Raw genomic sequence first — 20,137 nt, 5'->3', positions numbered from 1 at the left:
GGGGGGCGGTGTGGAGGGGAGAATCTTCTCCAGAACCCTTGAAGTCTGACCAACCCGTGGTTTGGACGAGGTGCAAGGTCGGCCGCTTTCCTCTGCTTCCATTTGGGGTGTTGGCTCTGCAGCCCAGTTCTAGACCACTTCCTTTACAATCCAAGGGTTCCCGGTCCGACCCCAACGGCAGTGGGGTGGGGTGGGGCTGCCCCGTCCCCCTGCCGGACCCCCGGCAAGGAGCGACCTGAGCCGACCAGTTTCCCAGCTCAGAGCAAACCAGCCAGGGGAGGCTTGGCGTCCAGAGAGGACCTCTGGTCTTCGCACGGCGAACTTTTGCCGTTTCTTTCCGCCACGGGCGAATACATTTTAGAGGAATTAGAGCAACAGGAAGGGGGGGGGACACTGCAGCTGGTGCCTCTGCATGGTTCAATTAGGCCACAAAGCATTGTGTTTCCTGCGCTCTTCTCCCCCCGGCCTTCTCCCTGGTTCAAGCAGGCCAGCAGGCGCATCGCGGCCCCGTAAACGTCCCATTTTCTGCAGGAGCAAATTGCCGACAGATGGAAAGGACGAAGGAAGAAAGCACACCGTCTTCTGCTCCTTCTTTGGGAGGTGACCTAAGGGGTTAAAAATAGATGCTGCCCTTTTCCAGTATAAGGGAAATGGATCAAAACAGGTGCCAGCCTTCCTGGAGTTTGTCCACGTGCATAACGCCTGGAGCGTCGGACTGGGATCTGGGAAATCCAGGCCCAAGTTGCCACTGGGCCATAAAATTCACCGCGTGACTTTCGGTTCGTTCCTCTCCCTCTGTCTTTCCTACCTCAGAGGGCTGTTAGGAGGATCTTAGGGCAAGGGCGAGAGCCACGTGTGCCCCACCTTCACCTGGTTAGAGGAAAGGCGGGAGATAAAGCCAGCTGAGAGGGAAGAGCAGTGAGCTCCTCCTTCCGGATGACTTTGGCTTCCTTTCCATCCTTGACTTCTGGAGCAAGGAGCGTGGGTTGGGAGAAATAGCAGCACGTTGGGACCCATGAAAAAGCCTTAAGGTTCTGCTGTGTAGGCTTGATCAAGATCAGGATGACCAGGAGAGACTATTTAAACCTTGTCGCGTGGTCCTATATTCGCCCCCTACCAAAATTATTTGCACCCGGGGAGGGAGACCTTGCCCTGTGTGAGGTTTCTGTTTCCCGTTTTTGCTGTCTTCCAGGTGGGCGTTGGCTGCACTTTAAGAAAATATTTAAAATTATTGGGGTTCAGTATATGAGGGGCTGCCCTGTCTGTGTTATTCTCGTTGCAGACCTGTAAGGATACCAACGTCCACCGCTGCCTTTTGCCTGTGTCTTCTTTTAAGTTGGAGGGCATTTTTCTCTTTCATTTCCAAGGAGACCTCCCCAGCCCAAGTATTTTTAATCCCTTAGACCCCATCCATAGGTTGCCTCTGTGTGATGCCGGTAGAGCTTTCTAGGCCAGAGACCTTCTGGATAACAGGATCCAGGAAACCGCCCCCCCCCACTCATCATGCTAACACGCCGATCCTGGGAATTTTGTCCAGAATGGGGAAACGTTTCCAAGCTCCGTCAGTCACCTATAAGGGTCTCTTGCCGGGAGGATTTCCATTTTGTCAGCAAGGCACAGAGAGGTGTCCTTCGCTGTTGGCGTTCTCCTCGGACAACGTTGGGTTCCTTCGAGAAGGCACCTCTGTTCTCTCCTCGGCTGTTCCAAATGCCGTCGAAACTCTTCTGGAAGGAATTAAATCCTTCTTCTTGGCTAACAAGTGAAACGTGAAAACGGGGTGGGTGGGTGGGGATGTGGAATGCTTTGAGGGAACAACGGAAACCGTTTAAGGGAGAGAGGCATCATTGTGAAGGTTGTTAAAAAGATAAGGATAATCTTCCCGCGGCGCATGCCTCATGCACGGGGAGGGAGGATTCCCATGAAGAAGAAGGCAAGAACCTTAGAACAAGAATGTGGACGTTGTGTGTTACAAATCACACATTGCTTTATAGATCCTTCCTGAGATGGATGGCATGCAATGGTTAATGGAGGCCATGACTAATTTCCAGTAGAGTAGAAGCAGGGCAGGTTTCCACCTGTCTTGAGGAAATCGTGCAATTTTAATCCCTTCTGTAGTTTTGTCACTTGCCACTTTTATAGCTGCACTTTCATAGCTGTGGCCTCGCTACATAAGCGTATCTTGTACAAAGCCTGAAACCTTCGGGTGTGTGTGTGTGTGTGGACTAAAACGACTTGAATTCGCCACGCTGTCTGTAGGATCTTTTGCTACCTGTAGACTAAGGAAGTAACTTTTTTTCATGCAGTGGTCCAGTACTGTAGAACAGTGGTTCATAACCTTTGTTACTCAAGTGTTTTTGAACTGCAACTCCCAGAAACCTCAGCCAGCAGAGTTGATGGTGAAGGCTTCTGGGAGTTGCAGTCCAAAAACGTCTGAGTAACAAAGGTTAAGAACCAGTGTTGTAGAACATCGGATTGCAGCATCCAGATACAGTATTTTAAAAGTAACTGACAGTTATTTTTGAATAATTTTTAAAATGAAGGATTGCTTTTTTAAAACTATAATTGTATCAAGCTACTGTTCCAAGGACTGGAATGATAACTAAAGTAAAATCCTTAAAAAAATAGTTCTACAATCTTTGCTTAGAATGAAGTGGTTGAATGCCAGAATAGAGTGTTATTTCATGGTCATTGTGGGGCAGACTCCCACAGCTCTGTGCACTGACTTCTGTTTAAACCACCAGGATGTTAATGTTGCTGCTGCATGTATCTATCCCTTGGGATCCAGAGCACATTTATAGGAATTTCAGTTCTCTGGTTTGCTTTAGTGAGGCCCAGGAGGGGTGTAACAGACTTTGCTTGGTGTTCTATCTCATTCCAGTTTGTGTCAGAGCAGGTTTATTCTACAATATTATTTGTTGTTGTTTAGTCCTTGTGTCCGACTCTTCGTGACCCCATGGACCAGAGCACGCCAGGCCCTCCTGTCTTCCACTGCCTCCCGGAGTTGAGTCAAAGTCAAAAATATTATAGTGGGGAACATTTACCTTAAGGTCAAAGAGAAGTAAAGTCAATGGAAATTCCCAACTGACAGTGAGGATCCCTTACAACTCTACAATTCTATGATATTGGAAAGTGAAATATGTGCCATCAATCTGAATTTCATTACATTTATCTGAATGTAGCCTGCATGTTGACACATCATATGAGACTTCATAGTTTTCATTCTCATTTTGACACAGTTCTCCTAATGTGCATTTTTGACACACTTTTTCTGCTTCATACATTCTTCCCTCTTGGCCAAGGCATGTTTAGGGGTAATCTGCCATTTATATACCCTTTAGCTACTTGCATTTGTCACTGTGTGAATTGTTTTGAACTTCTCTGATCCAAAACACCCCACAGAACTTTGCAAATGTGCAACACATGGTGCATTTCTTCTTCTAAAGAGTCTCAAGGGTTATAGAATCATATCATAGAAAAACTGAGTAGGAAGGGGCCCCATAAGGCCATCCATTCCAACCCGCTGCTCAAGGCAGGAATACTAGTCAAAGCAGATTTGAGAGATGAGTGTCCAGTTTGCTCTTGAATGCCTCACCACCTCCCTCTGAGGACATGGGTTCTGTTGTTGTACTGCTCTAACAGTTAGGAAGTTTTTCCTGATAGTCAACTGAAATCTGGCTTCCTGTAGCTCAGGAGTCTCAAACTGTGGCCCTCCAGATGTTCTTGGACTTCAACTCCCAGAAATCCTGGCCAGCAGAGGTGGTGGTGAAGGCTTCTGGGAGCTGTAGGCTAAGAACATCTGGAGGGCCACAGTTTGAGACCCCTGCTGTAGCTTATAGTATATGTTCTACACTCTGGGATGATCAAGAACAGATCCTGCCCCTCCTCTGTAGGACAGCCTTTCAAGTATTTGAAAAGTGTTATCATATCACCCCTCTCTGTCTTCTTTTCTCCAGGCCAAACATGCCCAGTTCTTCCCATCTTTCCTCCTAGGACTTAGTCTTCAGTCCCTGATCACCCTCATTGTCTTCCTCTGAACTTGTTCCAGATTGTCAGCATCCTTCCTCAAGTGCGGTGTCCAGAACTGGACACAGGACTCCAGATGAGGCCTAGGCAGTGCCGAATAGAGGGGAACTAGTATCTCACAGGATCTGGAGACTCTACTTTTGTTAATGCATCCTAGAATAGCATTGGCCTTTTTTGCCGCCGCATCACACCATCGGCTCTATGGAACAATAATTTTCCTCCAATATTGTTTTCGAGCAAACCTCTAAATTGCATTACAGCTGTAATTTAACAAGTGCTGAGCTGTACTTTTGTGTTCTAAGTATCCCATAAGTTATTTTTACGGTTACTTGCATGGCCTCCTTAAGTGGTGCTGCACTTAAGGACTCAGGCACTGCCTCGTATTCCGTTGTGGGTGTTGAGGTGAGAGACGGGATGAATGTGAAGAGATCATGCTTTATAGCATAGGCTTGAAGCAGTGAAACCTTTCCCCCCCCCAAGAAAGTAACGAAAAGTAGGAAGTAAAATTCTGCAAGTTAGGGAAGAGGGAGTCCCCCTTCCAGCCCTCCAAGGCAGGCTTGCTCTGCTCGGGTGGGCGATTTATAAGTGGCCATTGTTGCTTCCACATTCTTCTGCAGCCACAGCGTGGGAAAGTGTGCGAATGCCCGGCCTTCTCTCCCTCTGCGCCTTGGCGCCTGGCCAAGGATCAACGCTCCGGAGGAGATCTCTGGTTACAGCATGTTTGGTTTTGAAGTTTGGTTGCCGCTGGTAAACTGGAAAAGAAGGTGTGTGTGTGTGTGTGTGTGTGTGTGTGTGTTGTGAGGGGGGGACCAACATAAAACAACAAGAAAATGTGTCAATTCTCCCCACCCACCCACCCCCACTGTGAGAGGCTGACGTGTCTGGGGAGCTGATCGTTCGCTCCCTCCAAGCCCGAAACGTTCCCCAGGCAGATCTGACTGAGCTGTCATGTCATTCTCTTTTTTGGCTGCGCTTGGCGTTGTGTCGTTTGGGTTTTTTTTTTTTTTTTTTGGCCAAACTTTCCAACGGCTCTTTGGACTTGAGTCAAGCTTTCCTAGCCGTAAGCTCAGATGCTCCTCGTGAGAGAGAGACGTTCTTGCTGAGGGTTGGTGGGAGAACAGAGTGCTAGCTTTCATAATTGAAGCATCTGAGGAATGCAAAAGGGAGCCCTTTTGTTTCCTGGTGCAGCTGTTTCTGAGGGAAGAGAAATAACCCAGAGAGCCGCCTCTGTTTCTCCTGCGGCTCCCCCAGCTACAGCCGAAACGCACATCCGATGGGAAACCGTGTGTTCCCAAGTGAACTCTGGGGCCACGTTCACACTTATGTGTGGTTCGTTGAAAGCAGACTTGTTGGGAAGTTCAAACATGTCTCGGCAAATAAGCTAGGGTTTGTTAACTACCATCAAGTCAACGCATGGACCTCAGGTTTGTTGTTAAACTCTGGTTTGTTTAAACCATGACTTAATCGTGAAGTCTGATCCAGCCCTTGTAGCTTGGCCAAGAATAAACCAGGAATCGAGAAAAAGATGCCATGCTTTGTTTGTCCCTCTGCTATCCAGTTTATGGATTTCAGCAATAGACCACGGTTCCTATAAACCCTGGTTTGTTGCGTGACCTCAACCAGAGTAGTTTTTGATCGCGCAGCTAGATTGTGGGTGTGGAAGATCAAGCTAACAGTCAATACGGGAGAGCACCATTTTCAACAACGGGGGTTGATCAGATTTGGGAGGGCGGCCGTGGTCGTTGGAAGAGGAGACGCTTCGGGGCTGAAAGGTGCTTGCCAGAAGGTGACTCTGGCCAGCCAGAGAAGTCGGGGAACTGTAGTCAACGCTTCTTCTGAGACCCTGCTCCTCCTTCGCTGCGTAGATTCGATCTTACGGCGGCTGGTCTTCCAACCTTGCAGCACAGAGGCTTCTGCGGTTTAACCCGTAGCGCCACCATGTCCCTCACTGTTGGAATACACCGCCCATAATCCTTCATGCTTGACCCTGGTAGCCGGGGCTGGTTGGAGCTGCTGTCCAACAGGATCTGGTGGGGCCACCCTGTCCCCATCCCGATAAATATTGCACAAAGAAGGGAAAAGGGGAGGTGAAAAAAATTATTAAGGTTCTGCGATGTGATTAACTTTTCAATCTGTGAATTTGCAGCAAGCCTTTAGAGGAAAGCAGAAATACGATACAAACAATGTTGTTCTTTTTAAAATAGTTATTTAAAAGATTCTAATTTTTAAGGGAGAAAGGCCGGCCTCACAATGTTGGCTGTCACACAAACTGTTATCAAAGAAGGACATGGTCAGTTTATCCTCAGAGCTTAAAAGTATTCAGTTACATGTAACTAATTACTTTTTTAATTGAGTAAAATAATCAGTCTTAGTCACATTTAGGGAACATGTAAGACATTTTGTCAGGAATTTGGTGCTTTGCATTGGTTTCCCAATGCTAAGCGCCAAGGGAAGATTTCTTTATTTCTTTCTTCCTGGTTGTATATTTCAAGGTGCAATATTAGAGCTGGCTGTTTGAAGGAACCTTTACACATTTCCCTGGCCTATATTTTTCTGGCGTGTTGCAATGCAAAACATTTGGTGAGGAACTGGAACAACAACCAGGATAAAGGCACACTGGCTGCTAAGCAGTGATGAGTAACACCTCGGGTTCCTTGTCAAACACAACTTTCGGCGCTCTGTTGTTGTTGTTTTATTATTATTATTTTCTGAATCAGAACACACAGAGACACACAGAGAGAGGGAGAGATATAGAGATACAGGCCAGAAGTCCCCTACTGGAGAAAACGTGCACACCAGGCAGGTCCACAGATAGTTCCCTTGTTTTGTTTTTTAGTCACAGGCCTGGTCACGCAAACAGCCACGTGTTCGATTGCACCATCCCGGAAAGACCAGGACAGCTGGAGAGACAGGCGGCTTCCTTTGTGCGGTGGTGGTTCTTCGACAGCTAAGTAGAGCAGTAAGGTTTTGGGCCCAGGCTTTAGGGCAGGTTGAGCGGACATATGTGGGAGGTTGTGGTGACCAAGGAGATGTTTTTAGGTAGGTAGGTAGGTGGTGGCTGGGTGGGTGGGTGGATGGATGGATGGATGGATGGATGGATGGATGGATGGATGGATGGATGGATGGATGGATGGATGGATGGATGGATGGATGGATGGATGGATGGATGGATGGATGGATAGATAGATAGATGGATAGATAGATAGATAGATAGATAGATAGATCGATCGATCGATCGATCGATCGATCGATCGATCGATCGATCGATCGATCTGGGGGATCCTGGGACATATTGTCCGAAATGTAGCTGTTCCCTATTGTGTTTCTCAGCTGTGCCATGTCCTCACAAAGCCACATCCTTGGCACTTCCTCTTCTCCCTCAGGTGTAAAGGTAAAGGTAAAGGTTCCCCTTGACAATTTTTGTCCAGTCGTGTTCGACTCTAGGGGGCGGTGCTCATCCCCGTTTCCAAAGTTCTTGAAGTGTCTTCTTGTCCCCAAACACAACAGCCTCTAATTCAGCCTCCAAATTGGAGAGTCGGCAGGACTTTTAAAGCTCATTACATCCACTCCTGCATGGAAAGGATTGTCAACACTATGGAAGAGAATCCTAGTGATAACAGTTCTGAATGTGTGTGTGCTTGCGTGTGTGCGCACATGGGTGCGTGCGTGTGTTAACCAGCTGTTTGTGCTTTGTAGTTCTGCTGGTGGGGAGGGGGGATAAGAGTTCTACGTGGAGGTTGAGCTGCACGGGGATCCCGAACCCTTGCCTGGTGGGGAAGGGAGAAGTGCCAACGCTCTCCCTCTCCATCACGGCCCATTCTCCTCCGTCCTTTGGCCCTTGGCGGCCCTGCTCCCCAAGCGCTATGACGCTCGGGTCCTCTGAGTCCTAAACCTTGTGACAACATTTAGCTTCTGCCCAGAAACATTAAACCCAAGCTCCTGCTTCCTCGTTCAGGTTCATGGCCTGAGCGCTACCAGGTGGGGATGTTATGGCAGGTTCTCTCCCCCCCCCCCCGGTCTTCGCCCTGGCAGCAGCTGTGTTGGAAGCCGACGTTTCTTTCCTGTTAGGCTGCCGACGGATTAAAGCCTTGCTACGTGATTCATTCGGTGGCCTAGAAGACGAGGGAACAGGATGATGCAGGTGCTCCCAGGAGTGAGAGAAGCACCCTTTGGCATCCATTCCCTGTTTGCCGTCAGCCTTTCTTCTACCGCCCTTGCTTGAGGAGTTTTAACAGCCATGGGATCGGGGGGGGGGGAGAGAAAGGAAGGGTGGCCACCCTGGTGACGAACGATGACTTCACCCTTTTCTTCTCCCCCTCCATCCGAATCCAGAGCCCTTGGGGTGTTTCCCCCTCCCCACCCAGCCATCCAGTGACTCTCCAAGCGGGTGCTTTTTTTTTTCTTCCAGAGGTGGGAACGGAGAGGAACTCCTCTCGGCGAAGACGTCTCAAGGACAACTTCACTTGGAGTGTCTTCTGTGGCTGCAATTAGATGGTGGGGGGGATTAAAGGCGAGGCTTTAATTGGACGCTCCTGGAAAGTGCAGAGGGGTGGGGGGTGGGAGAGCAGGATGAACGATGCCGTTCCTGCCCATCCTCCTTTTTCCTCTTCCAGCTCCAAGCAGGGGTCGAGTGCCGACTTGTTAAGAAGCAACTGGAGATGTTGAGCTGCCGCTCCGGGCCTGCTTTCATGGGCCTGTAATTCCCGTTGCCGTTGGACAGCGCCTGGATGCGCTTTAGGACCGGGATTAAAGCAACAGGTCAGCCGAGAGAGCTTTACGGTGGGGCTGACGTCAACCGCATCCTCCAGGCTGGTGAATTCAGATCTCTTTGGGCGTAAGGGTGGCTGGAAAAGCCAATGTAACAAAGGCAGGGGAGGTTCCTCAAGTGAGGACTGCAACATTGGGTTGCAGTGCAAAGTGATCCGCTTACAGTGCGACGTGCCGTCCCTTTCTCTTTTATACGTCACCCCATCTTTCTCCCCAGATCCGTTATTGGGCTTCTTTCTTCAACAGTCCTTGGGTGCTCCATGCCTTCTGAGCATGCAGAGTCCTTAACTGGCTGTTTCTGGAATTCCCTCTACTTAAGAGGTACCGTATTTTTCCGTATATAAGACGCTCCCATGTATAAGACGCCCCCGCTTTTCTAATCCAAAATTAAGAAATCTAAGTGGGGCTTAGCAAGTGGATGGGAAAGCAGGGATCAAAGCCCTGCAGGATCACTTTGATCCCTGCTTTCCTCTCCAGTTATTTTTGTTCTCTCCTTTGCTTACTTCCGTGTATAAGACTACCCTCAATTTTTAGTCTATAAGATTTTAGACAAAAGTATACTCTTATAAATGGGAAAAATATGGCACTTTCCACAATATCATTTCTACCTCTGTCAAATCTGGGGTTCTTCCACACATGCTTTCTGCTGGTACATCTCCCCGCCTTAGCCGAGGTGGCATTCTTTGGACCGCATAAGCAGTGGCGGAGACCACACAGCCAGTGACTATCACGGATGTTGTTGCCTGGCCTTTTCTGCTGGTGGTAGCTTCATTGTTGACAGCAGAACTGATGCAAAACCTATGAGGAAAGGCGGAAAGAACTGGGCAGGTTTAGCCTTGAGAAAAGAAGACCGAGGGGTGATAAGGATAGCACTTTTCAAAGACTTGAAAGGCTGTCCTACAGAGGAGGGGCAGGATCTGTTCTCAATCATCCCAGAGTGCAGGACACACAACAATGGGCTCAAGGGACAGGAAGCCTTATTCCGTTAGAATATCAGGAAAAAATTTCTCAACTGTTAGAGCAGTACGACAAGGGAACCTATGACCTTGGGAGGTGGTGAGCGCTCCAATGCTGGAGGCATTGTCCAAACCATCTTCTGTCCTATCTGCTTGGATTTGGGTTCCTGCCTTGAGCGGGGAGGGGGGGAGGGTTGGACTTGATGGCCTCAGAGGCCCCTTCCAACTCCTGTATTCTGTGATTCTATGAAAACATTTATCATTCCTTGATTACATTTATATTCTGCCTTTCTTCCAAGGAGTGATCGCGATTCCCCTTCTCTTCTTAATGCCCATTTGTTCACTTTCCCTTTTTCCATACAAAGGCTTCTTGCCCCTCTTTGCCAAGCCCCCCCCTCCCCAAAGCTGCTCCTTCAGCCTCTGGAGATGGACGCGAGATCAGTTCCAATGTGGGAAAGGCATGTCGGAAATAATCAAGGGGGAAAGTGTGCCCCCTATCACCCCAGAGGGTGAGATTAGGAACAGACCAAAGGGAGAAAGCAACCAGTTCCAGATAAACACATATGTGTGTGTGTGCGCATGTGTTAGAATAAGAACACATGTCGGATAATGCTATGGAGCCTCTTAAACTTACTTGATGCCTTTAAAGGCCTTGGCATGTTTTGATACAGCCCGGAATGGCAACCCATGTTCTCCTGGGTTTGCCACAATCTTTTTGTCCTTTGAGCATGTGGGGTGGTGGCGGTGGGGAGTCTATAGGTTCCCAAGAAATCCTGCCCCACGAGAGTGGGTCTCGGTGCCCGGTACCATGTTCTGGCTGGCGTTGTGCATGAAAAAAGATGTTTGACATCTTGGCTGGCATTCAAGAGGTTTGTTTCCTGCCTCAGACGGGTTCCTTTGGAACGGTTGCTTGAGATGGTCTAAGTTGTGGGTGGTGGATTGGAACCTGGGTGGATAAAGGTCAGAAAGTCCCGTGGGGCGACAGAAGTCTTGGTTCATCTTTTAAAAAAAACAAAAAAACACCCTGGGCTGAAACAACCTCTCTGACCTCCTTATTTTAGTGATTTTGGAAAAAAAAAGATTCATCATGAATGTATTTTAGGTTTTGCTTTAGAAATTTGAATATTCACTTTTTAATTTTCACAGATAGGGAAGAAATTTCAGATTTCCCCAAGTTGGTTGATGTTCTATACTTTGCACCTATTTTGCATTTCGGCACTCTTTCAGGGGGGGAAAGCCCTGCATTGAAGTATAGTAGTTTGGTTTGGTTTGTATTGTCTTGCGCCTTCTATTTGGCACAAGGGTGCCATCGTTTTGTCCGTGGTTGCTTGATGATTTTAAAAAGTGCTTTCATGCAGGAGTTAGGAAATCCTTCTGCTGCTGTGTGTTCCGTCAGCAAGGCCCCTTGCTTTCTCTCTCTCTCACTCTCTCTCTCTCTCTCTCTCTCGTCAGAAAAACTGTAAGTATCTGTTGCCTCGTTGTCTTGCTGTATGGCACCATTTTCTTTCGTGCCTTTACTTCCGACTATAGAAGGAGGGACAAACAAATAAGAGGGTCGGGGATGGCAAAGAAGCAGTGGGAACTCGGTCAAGCAAGAAGTCCTGTTCAGGAAAAGGAGGGGTTTTTTTTCCTGAACTGCCTTGCATCTCATTTCGAGGGCATTGATGTGGTTGCATCAAACGTGGCAGTGCGGTTCGGCATCTGAAACGGGGGAGGGGGGAGGAAGCGCGAGAGATAGCATTAGGTGCCGTCCGCATACTGGTGACACCAAACCCCCAAACTCTTGGACAAACTTGCCTGGGGGTTTCATGCAGATGTGGAATGACGTGGGGGGACAGAACTGAACCCCGAGGGATATGGTCAGATCCTGGTTAGGCTAACGGACTCCCCCAGGAGTCCTGCAGCCGTTGATAGATGTTGTGATTTGTCCTAGCTTGACATTATTCCCAGTAAAGGCTTAATCTGGGGGAATGAAATTGGTAAAACCGCTCCGTTCGTGCCTCTCAAGTCCCTTGAAAACCTTGCCAGAGTCGCTGTCGGTCAGTTCCGACTTGGCTGCGTTAACCACCACAACCACTCCCGCACAGGCACAGCAAACGGCCGTCGGTAAGATCTCGGTGTTTCTGGGCTTCCTGCCATCAGGAGCAACTGGGTTGTGTCGTCCAGGTTCAGGATGGGGAGTGTGAGTGGTCTCGCAAAGGGACTTGCTCTCCCTCCCTCCTCTGTTTGCCTTACCTGCACACACACACATTCTTGCCATATTTGTGACCTCCCACCTATCCTTTGCTGCCTGCTTTTCTTGCCACAGCTCTTTAACAATGAGGGGCGGCTTTGTAATTAGTGCACGACCCTCGGATTCTGAGCGCAGACGGGGTCAGATCAGGATGTTGGGCAGAATTGCGGTCCTGTTCCCTGAGGGGTTCGAGGGCTGAGGGGCTGGTTTCCTTTGCTGAGCCAGCGTTGGTTTTTTTCCTTTCCTTTCCTTCCTCCCTTTTTGCCTTGGGACGGAAAGTTGGGCATCCGGATGATGGAGGTAACCAAAGACAGAGGAAGCGCCACAAAGCACTGCCTTAACCATGTGCCCCTTCTGTGACTGGAATGTCTTTCCTCCACCCCACCCCGCAGAAAACATGCTCTTCACGATGACAGGGAGAATTTGGGGTTTAAAACTTCGACTCTTTGATGCCTGTGGCAAAGAGGAACGTGTTGGAAAGAGGCAGCATTGATGCCACAGCAGGCGGAGGGAGGATCCAATTCTCCCTCATGCATTTCAGCCCCAATCCAAATGATGGGTGTGAGAGGGAACTCTATAGGTATATTCTGAAAAATAAAAAGATGCCAAGACATATCACTTCTATTTTGGAAGTGGTTTGAGCCTTGGTGCCCTTCTGCCGTCAAGCCAAAGGAGGACCAAAGAAATAAATACGGTTCTTGGCCTCCTAGCAGGGAGCGATGGGTTCATCTGTGTAGCAGAAAGGGGACCCAAAAGCTGGGTCGCGCCCCTAAGATGAGTGGCTTCCTATTTTTCATATGCTCTCATCGGTCCAAGCACACCCCATCAGATCCGCAGAGTTGCCCTGCATCTGGGAGACGTATAAGGCTGTAGGTAGCTACTAAGATCCCCCCTCACAACAATTCAAAACAAGATCTTTAGCAGACAATAGGAAGATGCTGATTAGGGTCTGAGTGGGTGGTGATGGTTAGATTGGTTTATAATTCTGTGGCTTCTGGGAGTTGTAGTCCAAGAACGTCTGGGGGCCCAAGGTTGGGAACGATGATGCAGGTAGCCATGATTTTGGTTGAAGCCTAGAAAGGGTGAGCTGAACCTCCTGGTGTACTTCTGCTCAATCATCTCCCTTTGGAGTCCCTCTTTGAAGTTTCTGTGATGTTCAAGGACTGCATCTGTGAGATTAGAGAAAGAGTGTCCAGGAAGGGTTACGGTGGGAAACCTTTCTTTCCTTATGTGCTTCGTAAAGCATCAAGGGCATTGCAGATGTCATGTCAGTAAAGTAAGGATGTGTACGTGAGTAAAGAGCAAGTAACCATAAAAAAGCTAGAAGAGCGGGCAGGAAGGAACACCATTCAAAGAATCTAGGCTCGCCCACATGGGTTGCCGGTTTGTTTTTGTGTCAAAATGGAGGTTGTAATGCTGGGCTACCAAGCCCGAAATGGTTTGGGATCTGGCTACCTCTCAGGCCTGCCTCTTCCTCAGATCAACACTGAGGCTGCAGGTGGCCACCAGGAAGGAAGTCTGTGACTACGTGCCAGGTCTTTTCTGTGGTGGGCCCCCTCTTTCTGGGACTCTCTCCCTGCAGAGATGTGCTAGGCCCCTTCCCGCCTCATAAAAACCTCTTTCCATTCAGGAGATCCTCCCTTTATCGCTGTTGGTCGTTGAGGTTTATTTTGACGGTTATTCCCTGTATCCTTTCTCTTGTCCGTTGCCGCCATCTTGATTTTGAGATCGGTTGTTTTGTTATTTAGATAGCTCTTATTTTGTCTTTCTGGCTCGGGTGGGATTCGGTTTTTCTTTGTACGTTGCGTTTACTGCTGGAGACCCTGCCCAGATTCGTGGCAAGGCCATGAGATGGTGCTGTATGAAAATATAATTAATAAATAATAATAAATCATTAAAGATAGGCAAAGGGGAGACCGCATGAGAGAGAAAGGAACCCAACCAGTCCTCTCCACAAACAAAACAGAATAACAGAGCTGTTCTGAAACACAATAGGAGCATCATAATAATGATTGTGTGTCATTAAGTCAATTACAAGCAATGGCAAGCCTTCCCAGGTTTGCTATGTATAGAGTACTATGCGTTCCTAGTATTTTAAATGCTTTTTTCCCCTCACGCATTGGGACCACTGTTTTGGCTCTTCCTTTTCCAGTTCAAGATTTTCAGATTGATGTTGGTGACCCTTCCTAAAACAAGTCCCTCCAGACTCAAAACTCGGCGTGAGGGGATGTGTTGCTGAAAAGCCGGCCGGCCGTTGACTCTTGTCCTTCCTTCCTTCCTTGTGTTTCCTCCTATAGTGCTCCTCCGAGAAGAAGTGTCTCAGCTCCAGGAGGAGGTCCACTTGCTCCGACAGATGAAGGACATGCTGACAAAAGACCTGGAGGAGACCCACGGGGGCAAGTCCACCGAAATCCTCTCGGCCATTGAACTCAAGGTCCAGTTGGCCCAGAAAGAGCAGGAACTGGCGAGAGCCAAAGAAGCCCTCCAAGGTAAGAGAGGAGAAGCGCGTCCTTCCCTGGCTAGTCTGAAGGTCACAGGAGACTTCCATCCTTTACCACGTGTTTTTTTTTTAGCAGAGGGGCTTCCTCCCTTGGTGGAAGGAAGCATCTGGTTCTCCTAAGCCAGGTGTTTTGTTCTGAAGGGGCTTTGGGCCACTCTTATGATCTTGAGCGGTGTCACGGGAAGGTCAACGTGGGGGTAAGTGGCTAGGCGGCTTGCTGAGGCTTGGATTTCTGGAGAAATTGGATGGTAAGGACACAAAACGGGTTGATCAGGAGAAGTGCACGTTCTGGTGTGTGTGTATGTTTGTGTGTGTGTGTGTGTGTTTCCGGTTTAGAATGTTTAGCAGCTTGAACTGAGAAGTTTGTGTGTGTTTAGTCGTTTAGTCGTGCCCGACTCTTCGTGACCCCATGGACCAGAGCACGCCAGGCCCTCCTGTCTTCCACTGCCTCCCGGAGTTGTGTCAGGTTCATGTTGGTTGCTTCGCAGACACTGTCCAGCCATCTCATCCTCGGTCGTCCCCTTCTCCTCTTGCCATCACACCTTCCTAACATCAAGGTTTTTTCCAAGGACTCTTTTCTTCTCATGAGATGGCCAAAGTACTGGAGCCTCAGCTTCAGGATCTGTCCTTCAAGTGAGCATTCAGGGTTGATTTCCTTTAGAACTGATAGGTTTGTTCTCCTTGCAGTCCAGGGGATTCTCAAGAGCCTCCTCCAGCACCACAATTTTGTAGTTTGTAGTCTCTAGAAAAAGATTTATAAATAGTCTCCTATCTATATTTATAGAACAGAGAGTACAGTACATAGAGTGGGACCCTCTCTGTTCACCAGATCGGTATCTGCCGATTTACTTATCCACTGGCTGAAAAAATACTAAATAGAAAACCGCAGAAATACCTATTTATATGTATTTCCAAGGTGTATTTACCAGAACTGGCCATTAAAAAGAACCAGATAGTCTGCTCCTTCTCGGTCAGATCTGGTGCTGAATCGGAGGTCCAGTTACAAATTTTGTTTACACACACACACCCCAGTTTTCAAATTGCGTTATGAGATGCTGAATTGGGCTGTTGCGCAATATCTGTTGTTGCACTCTCTGTGCAGCGATAATAAAGAGGAAAGGACATCCACTTTCATAGGAGTCCGTGCAATGTTGGAAGGGGGCTTCATAAGGAATGGTGGTAACTCCCAACCATTTTTTTAAATGGAGGGGAGCATGATTTTATTTTATTTTATTTTTTGCTATGTGTGATTAGATGCTTTTATGTTTGCATGATTTTGTGTAATAAAATCATTTCTAAAAGATACAAGGAGAGAAAAAGAAGAAGAAGTGGGCCTTTCCATAACCTCTGGTATGAACCTTCGCCCTGTCAAGAGTTCATCCAGGTTGTTCTTACATCGTAAACCAAACCACAGCTGTGACGAAATGACTCATGTGGTGTTTTTGTTTTGAAAAGTTGTGCAAAGCACGGGGGTGATGTTTTTCCTGAGCTCCTCGTTATCCTGGCTTCCTGCCTTCTCTGGTTTCCTCACCGTTGTCATTGACCTCCTTGCTCCAGCAACTGCTCAGTCGGAAGGATGCTTCTGCGATTTTTGTCTTGGTGTCGTAAATGAAACCCAGATGAGCACCTGCAGTCAGTAAATAACATTATTAAAAGGCAGTGCTGGCAGTGGGGTTAGAGCACTTAAAGCACTCTCTGGGCAGTTTACAATTTAATGATGCAAGGTACACATGGTCTCCAGGTCCCGTGATACAGGTGCTCAATTTATCGACCTCAGAAGGATGGGAGGCTGAGTGAACCTTGAGCCAGCTGCCTGGGATTGAACCCAGGTCCCGTGATACAGGTGCTCAATTTATCAACCTCAGAAGGATGGGAGGCTGAGTGAACGTTGAGCCAGCTGCCTGGGATTGAACCCAGGTCCCGTGATACAGGTGCTCAGTTTATCAACCTCAGAAGGATGGGAGGCTGAGTGAACCTTGAACCAGCTGCCTGGGACTGAACCCTGGTCCCGTGATACAGGTGCTCAATTTACCAACCTCAGAAGGATGGGAGGCTGAGTGAACCTTGAGCCAGCTGCCTGGTATGGAACCCAGGTCCCGTGATACAGGTGCTCAATTTATCGACCTCAGAAGGATGGGAGGCTGAGTGAACCTTGAGCCAGCTGCCTGGGATTGAACCCAGGTCCCGTGATACAGGTGTTCAATTTATCGACCTCAGATGGATGGAAGGCTGAGTGAACCTTGAGCCAGCTGCCTGGGATTGAACCCTGGTCCCATGATACAGGTGCTCAATTTACCGACCTCAGAAGGATGGGAGGCTGAGTGAACCTTGAGCCAGCTGCCTGGGATTGAACCCCAGGTCATGGGCAGAGTTTGGGCTGCAGCACGGCAGTTCAATCACTGCACCACAAGGCTCCTAAGAAAAGTTATTGCTGGCTGAAAGACTCTGGGAGCTGTGGTCTGTAAAAGTAACTTTTCTAGACTCTGCATTAAGCGAGTTCATGGAGAATGAAACGCCTGTTGGCAGTCGTATTTCAGCACGGTTCATGGTGAGTAACAGCTCAGCGAGGAAGGAAAGTTACAGCTGGTGGAGGCGCCCTTTATTGGGAGCCCCCCAGCTGGAAATGGATGCTTAGATCAGGAGGGCTCTTGATCTTATCCATCAGGGCACCTTTTACCGCCTGATGCATCGTTCTGCTGATTCGATCATTCCAGTTCAAAGAAGGACAGGTTTTTGTCTCCCAAGCAACTCGACATTCGGCAGGGATGTAGCATTTTGTAGCTGCACTAAACTGACAGCCCGGGCTGTTCCCATCCATCCAAATTACCTGCAGAGGGAAGCAGCTCACTGCGGTGCGGGCTGGCAGTGAGCGAGTGTTAAATATAGGCTCGGATTCTTTCCTCCACCCCACTCGGGTTTCTCTTGGCTTGGTACCTTTCCAGAGGTTGCTACAAAGATGCCCGGCGAAAGGCTTTAGGGAAAGCATGTCTTGAGCAAGCAGGCCAGGAGAGAGGGCAGCTGCCTTCCTCCGATACTCAGGAGCCAGCCCTCAAAGGTGTAGTTCGAGGGGATGCATGCAGGCGGCAGTCTTAGAGTGTGTGCTTGAATGGCCGTCACAGCTTCCCAGTTGGGTTCCTTCTCCGTCCCCACTCAGCCCCTCGCACGGCCTTTCCGGGGAGTCGGAGGTGGCGAAAGGCGGTAGAAGTTTACCTGGAACTGTGTGGTTCCCCAGACCTAGTTGCCCTCCCAGTTGTCTAAAACAAAAAAAAATGGGATCCCCAGGGTTAGGCACTCAGAGCCAGCACGCCAACCTTGTGAGGGAGCTCCCGCCACTTCTACAGAAGCCCCAAAAGAATCCAGTAAGCTCATCCAGGAAAGGAGTGGTTCTGAGGCTATGACCCCTCCAGTCAAAAATCCAGATGGCTGCTTGAAAGGATTTTTGTAGTTTGTTAAAGAGAAAGAAAGAAAAGTAAAAAAGCAAAAGTTCCAAATGGTTATCAAAAGGGTATGTGTGTGTGTGTGTGTTTGTGTGTGTTCAAAATGCAGCCACAACTGTAGAGACAGACTTAAAGCATTCAAGAGGAACACACCAGAAAATAGTAAAAGCTAATCTATCCTCAGGCCTTCACAGAAATATAACTTTGGAACATGCACAGAGTGCAGGATGGAAAATGGACCCATTTTCTTCTTTAAAGGCACACAAATCCCCTTCTAGGCATCGTGGGACAGCAAGTGACCAAAGCACTTTCTCCTCAGATAAATGCTAGGTTAATTCACTAGTTTTTCTGATATAAGTACATGGGTCATTGCACACCTGTTACCAACATCATCTTAATCCCCTTTCATGTTCTGTCAGGACAAAGGGCATCTTCCTGACTTGCCCCACATCCCGCTGCCAAAATCTTCATAACCCTCTCAGGTAAGGAAGGAGACGGACTCCAGTCAAGTCAAGGGTTACAGTTAAGGAATTAGATTCCTTTGGTGGCTGCTTTAATATGCCCTCTGATCAAAGATAAGCACAGAAGCATCAGTTCCTCTCAGATTTTTCTTTGAAGTGTTCCATAACAGGAGTTAAGTTGAAGGTGTGAATTGTCCTTTTACACACTGACCTCTGTTTGTTCAGTCAGCTTCCCAGGCACGCACAACAAAAGCATCAAAGGGTTCCACAACTGAATTCCATATTTCATATTCCCTAGTTCCTCAGTTTCTTCACAAAAGCCAAGTTCTCAGGAACCAGAAATCAGTTCCACTTCTCCAGGATGCACTGTGGCCCCCACCAGCTGAAATCAGAAATTGGATGAAAATATACCTTGAGTTTCCTAAAATTCTCAGGAATACTCCTGTGATTTTTTTTCTCTTCCCCCACCCTCTCTTTTCAGATTTAATTTGGGGGGCGGGCAGGATCTAGGATCTCCAGGAGTGCAAAATCAGATGATAGGCCACATACCACCCCAGTGCACAGCAACAATAGCAACTGTGGAAGATCTGGAGTATGGCACTGGGGTTCAGTATTAACTTTCCCTCTAACCTCCCCTGAAATGTAGTTGACATTTTATCTTGTCTTCCTTCTCCTGCAGCTGCTTCCACTGTTCGCAGTAGCAGCGAGAGTGGGAAGTCCTGCTGCTGCTGATGCATGCTTTGCATTGTCTCTAACGGGTTATTTCAGGACATGGGAGCAAGGAAGAAAGGATGCCCGGTAGGGGGGACTAAAGGGGAGCCACTCGCAAAGAAGTGGCACGGAGTCTTCACTGGAAATTCCCCAGAGTGGCTTTGATATCTCGAGGAGCCAGTGGTGGGCAACGTCACGGGCTCTGCCATTTAAGGGAAAACTTGTTTCGTGGAAAGATGAAGGGCTGCAAAAATAGTCTAGGCAGGGAGACGATATTCAAGAGTCCTATGGCACAGTGGTTAAAAACTGGACTCTGCTCACCACCTGAATTCGATCCCATTGGGTTCAGGTAGCCAGCTCAAGGTTGACTCAGCCTTCCATCCTTCTGAGGTTGGTGAATTGAGTGTCCAGCTCGCTGTGTGTGTGGGGGGGCAGTGTTGTTGTTTGCATCATGATGTTGTCCATCCCCCCCAAGAGCCCTTTAGCACTATGGGGTGGGATTTCAGTGGAAAGCAGTGAGGGCTACTATTCCCCCGCCCTTGGTTTAGAACAAGAAAACAGCCTTGATGTCCACTAGAATTCCCCGTTCTCTTTGTTCTGGAGCCAGGATGTCGGGACAGCGAATAGGAATGGCCATATTCTTCTCCGAGTGGAATATTTCCTGGTGGCGTTGATGACATTACGATCTTGGGAATTGTTTTTGAATTGTTATGCTCTTATTTGACATACTGTGAATTGCTCCGAGCCTCGCAGGCAGAAGAGAAGCCGGCAGATAAAGAAGGGATGATGAAGGTTCTTGCCATAATGGGGTTTTTTTTTGGGGGGGAGAGGGGGAGTTGCCCCAAAATAGCATCATTTTAAAAACTATGCACGCTTCTCCTTTATTTCGATGATTTCTGGGAGAGAAAGGCACTGGGTGGGTTGACTATGGTTTCTTGGGCGATCGCCTTCGTTCTTCGGTGCTCGCGGCGTGGGCGTGCGTTTTTCAGGATGCTCGTCATAGAAGCCGTACCCCGTAAATAAGCCCCACTTGAGTGAAACCACCGCCC

General features: G+C 48.4%; 1 protein-coding gene across 4 annotated transcripts in view; it reads left to right on the top strand.

The window, feature by feature from the left end:
- Positions 1-20,137, top strand: part of KAZN (kazrin, periplakin interacting protein) — a 174,523-nt gene that overhangs the window by 110,847 nt on the left and 43,539 nt on the right. For all 4 annotated transcript variants that reach the window (XM_072977801.2, XM_078378982.1, XM_078378981.1 and 1 more), the window contains exon 2: positions 14,277-14,468. In XM_072977801.2, the coding sequence (XP_072833902.2) occupies positions 14,277-14,468 (192 nt within the window). The remainder of the gene's footprint in view (positions 1-14,276; positions 14,469-20,137) is intronic.

The sequence above is a fragment of the Pogona vitticeps genome, chromosome 7, assembly GCF_051106095.1.
Source record: "Pogona vitticeps strain Pit_001003342236 chromosome 7, PviZW2.1, whole genome shotgun sequence".
Taxonomy (NCBI): Eukaryota; Metazoa; Chordata; class Lepidosauria; order Squamata; family Agamidae; genus Pogona; species Pogona vitticeps.
This window is presented reverse-complemented; position numbering and strand designations above follow the sequence as displayed.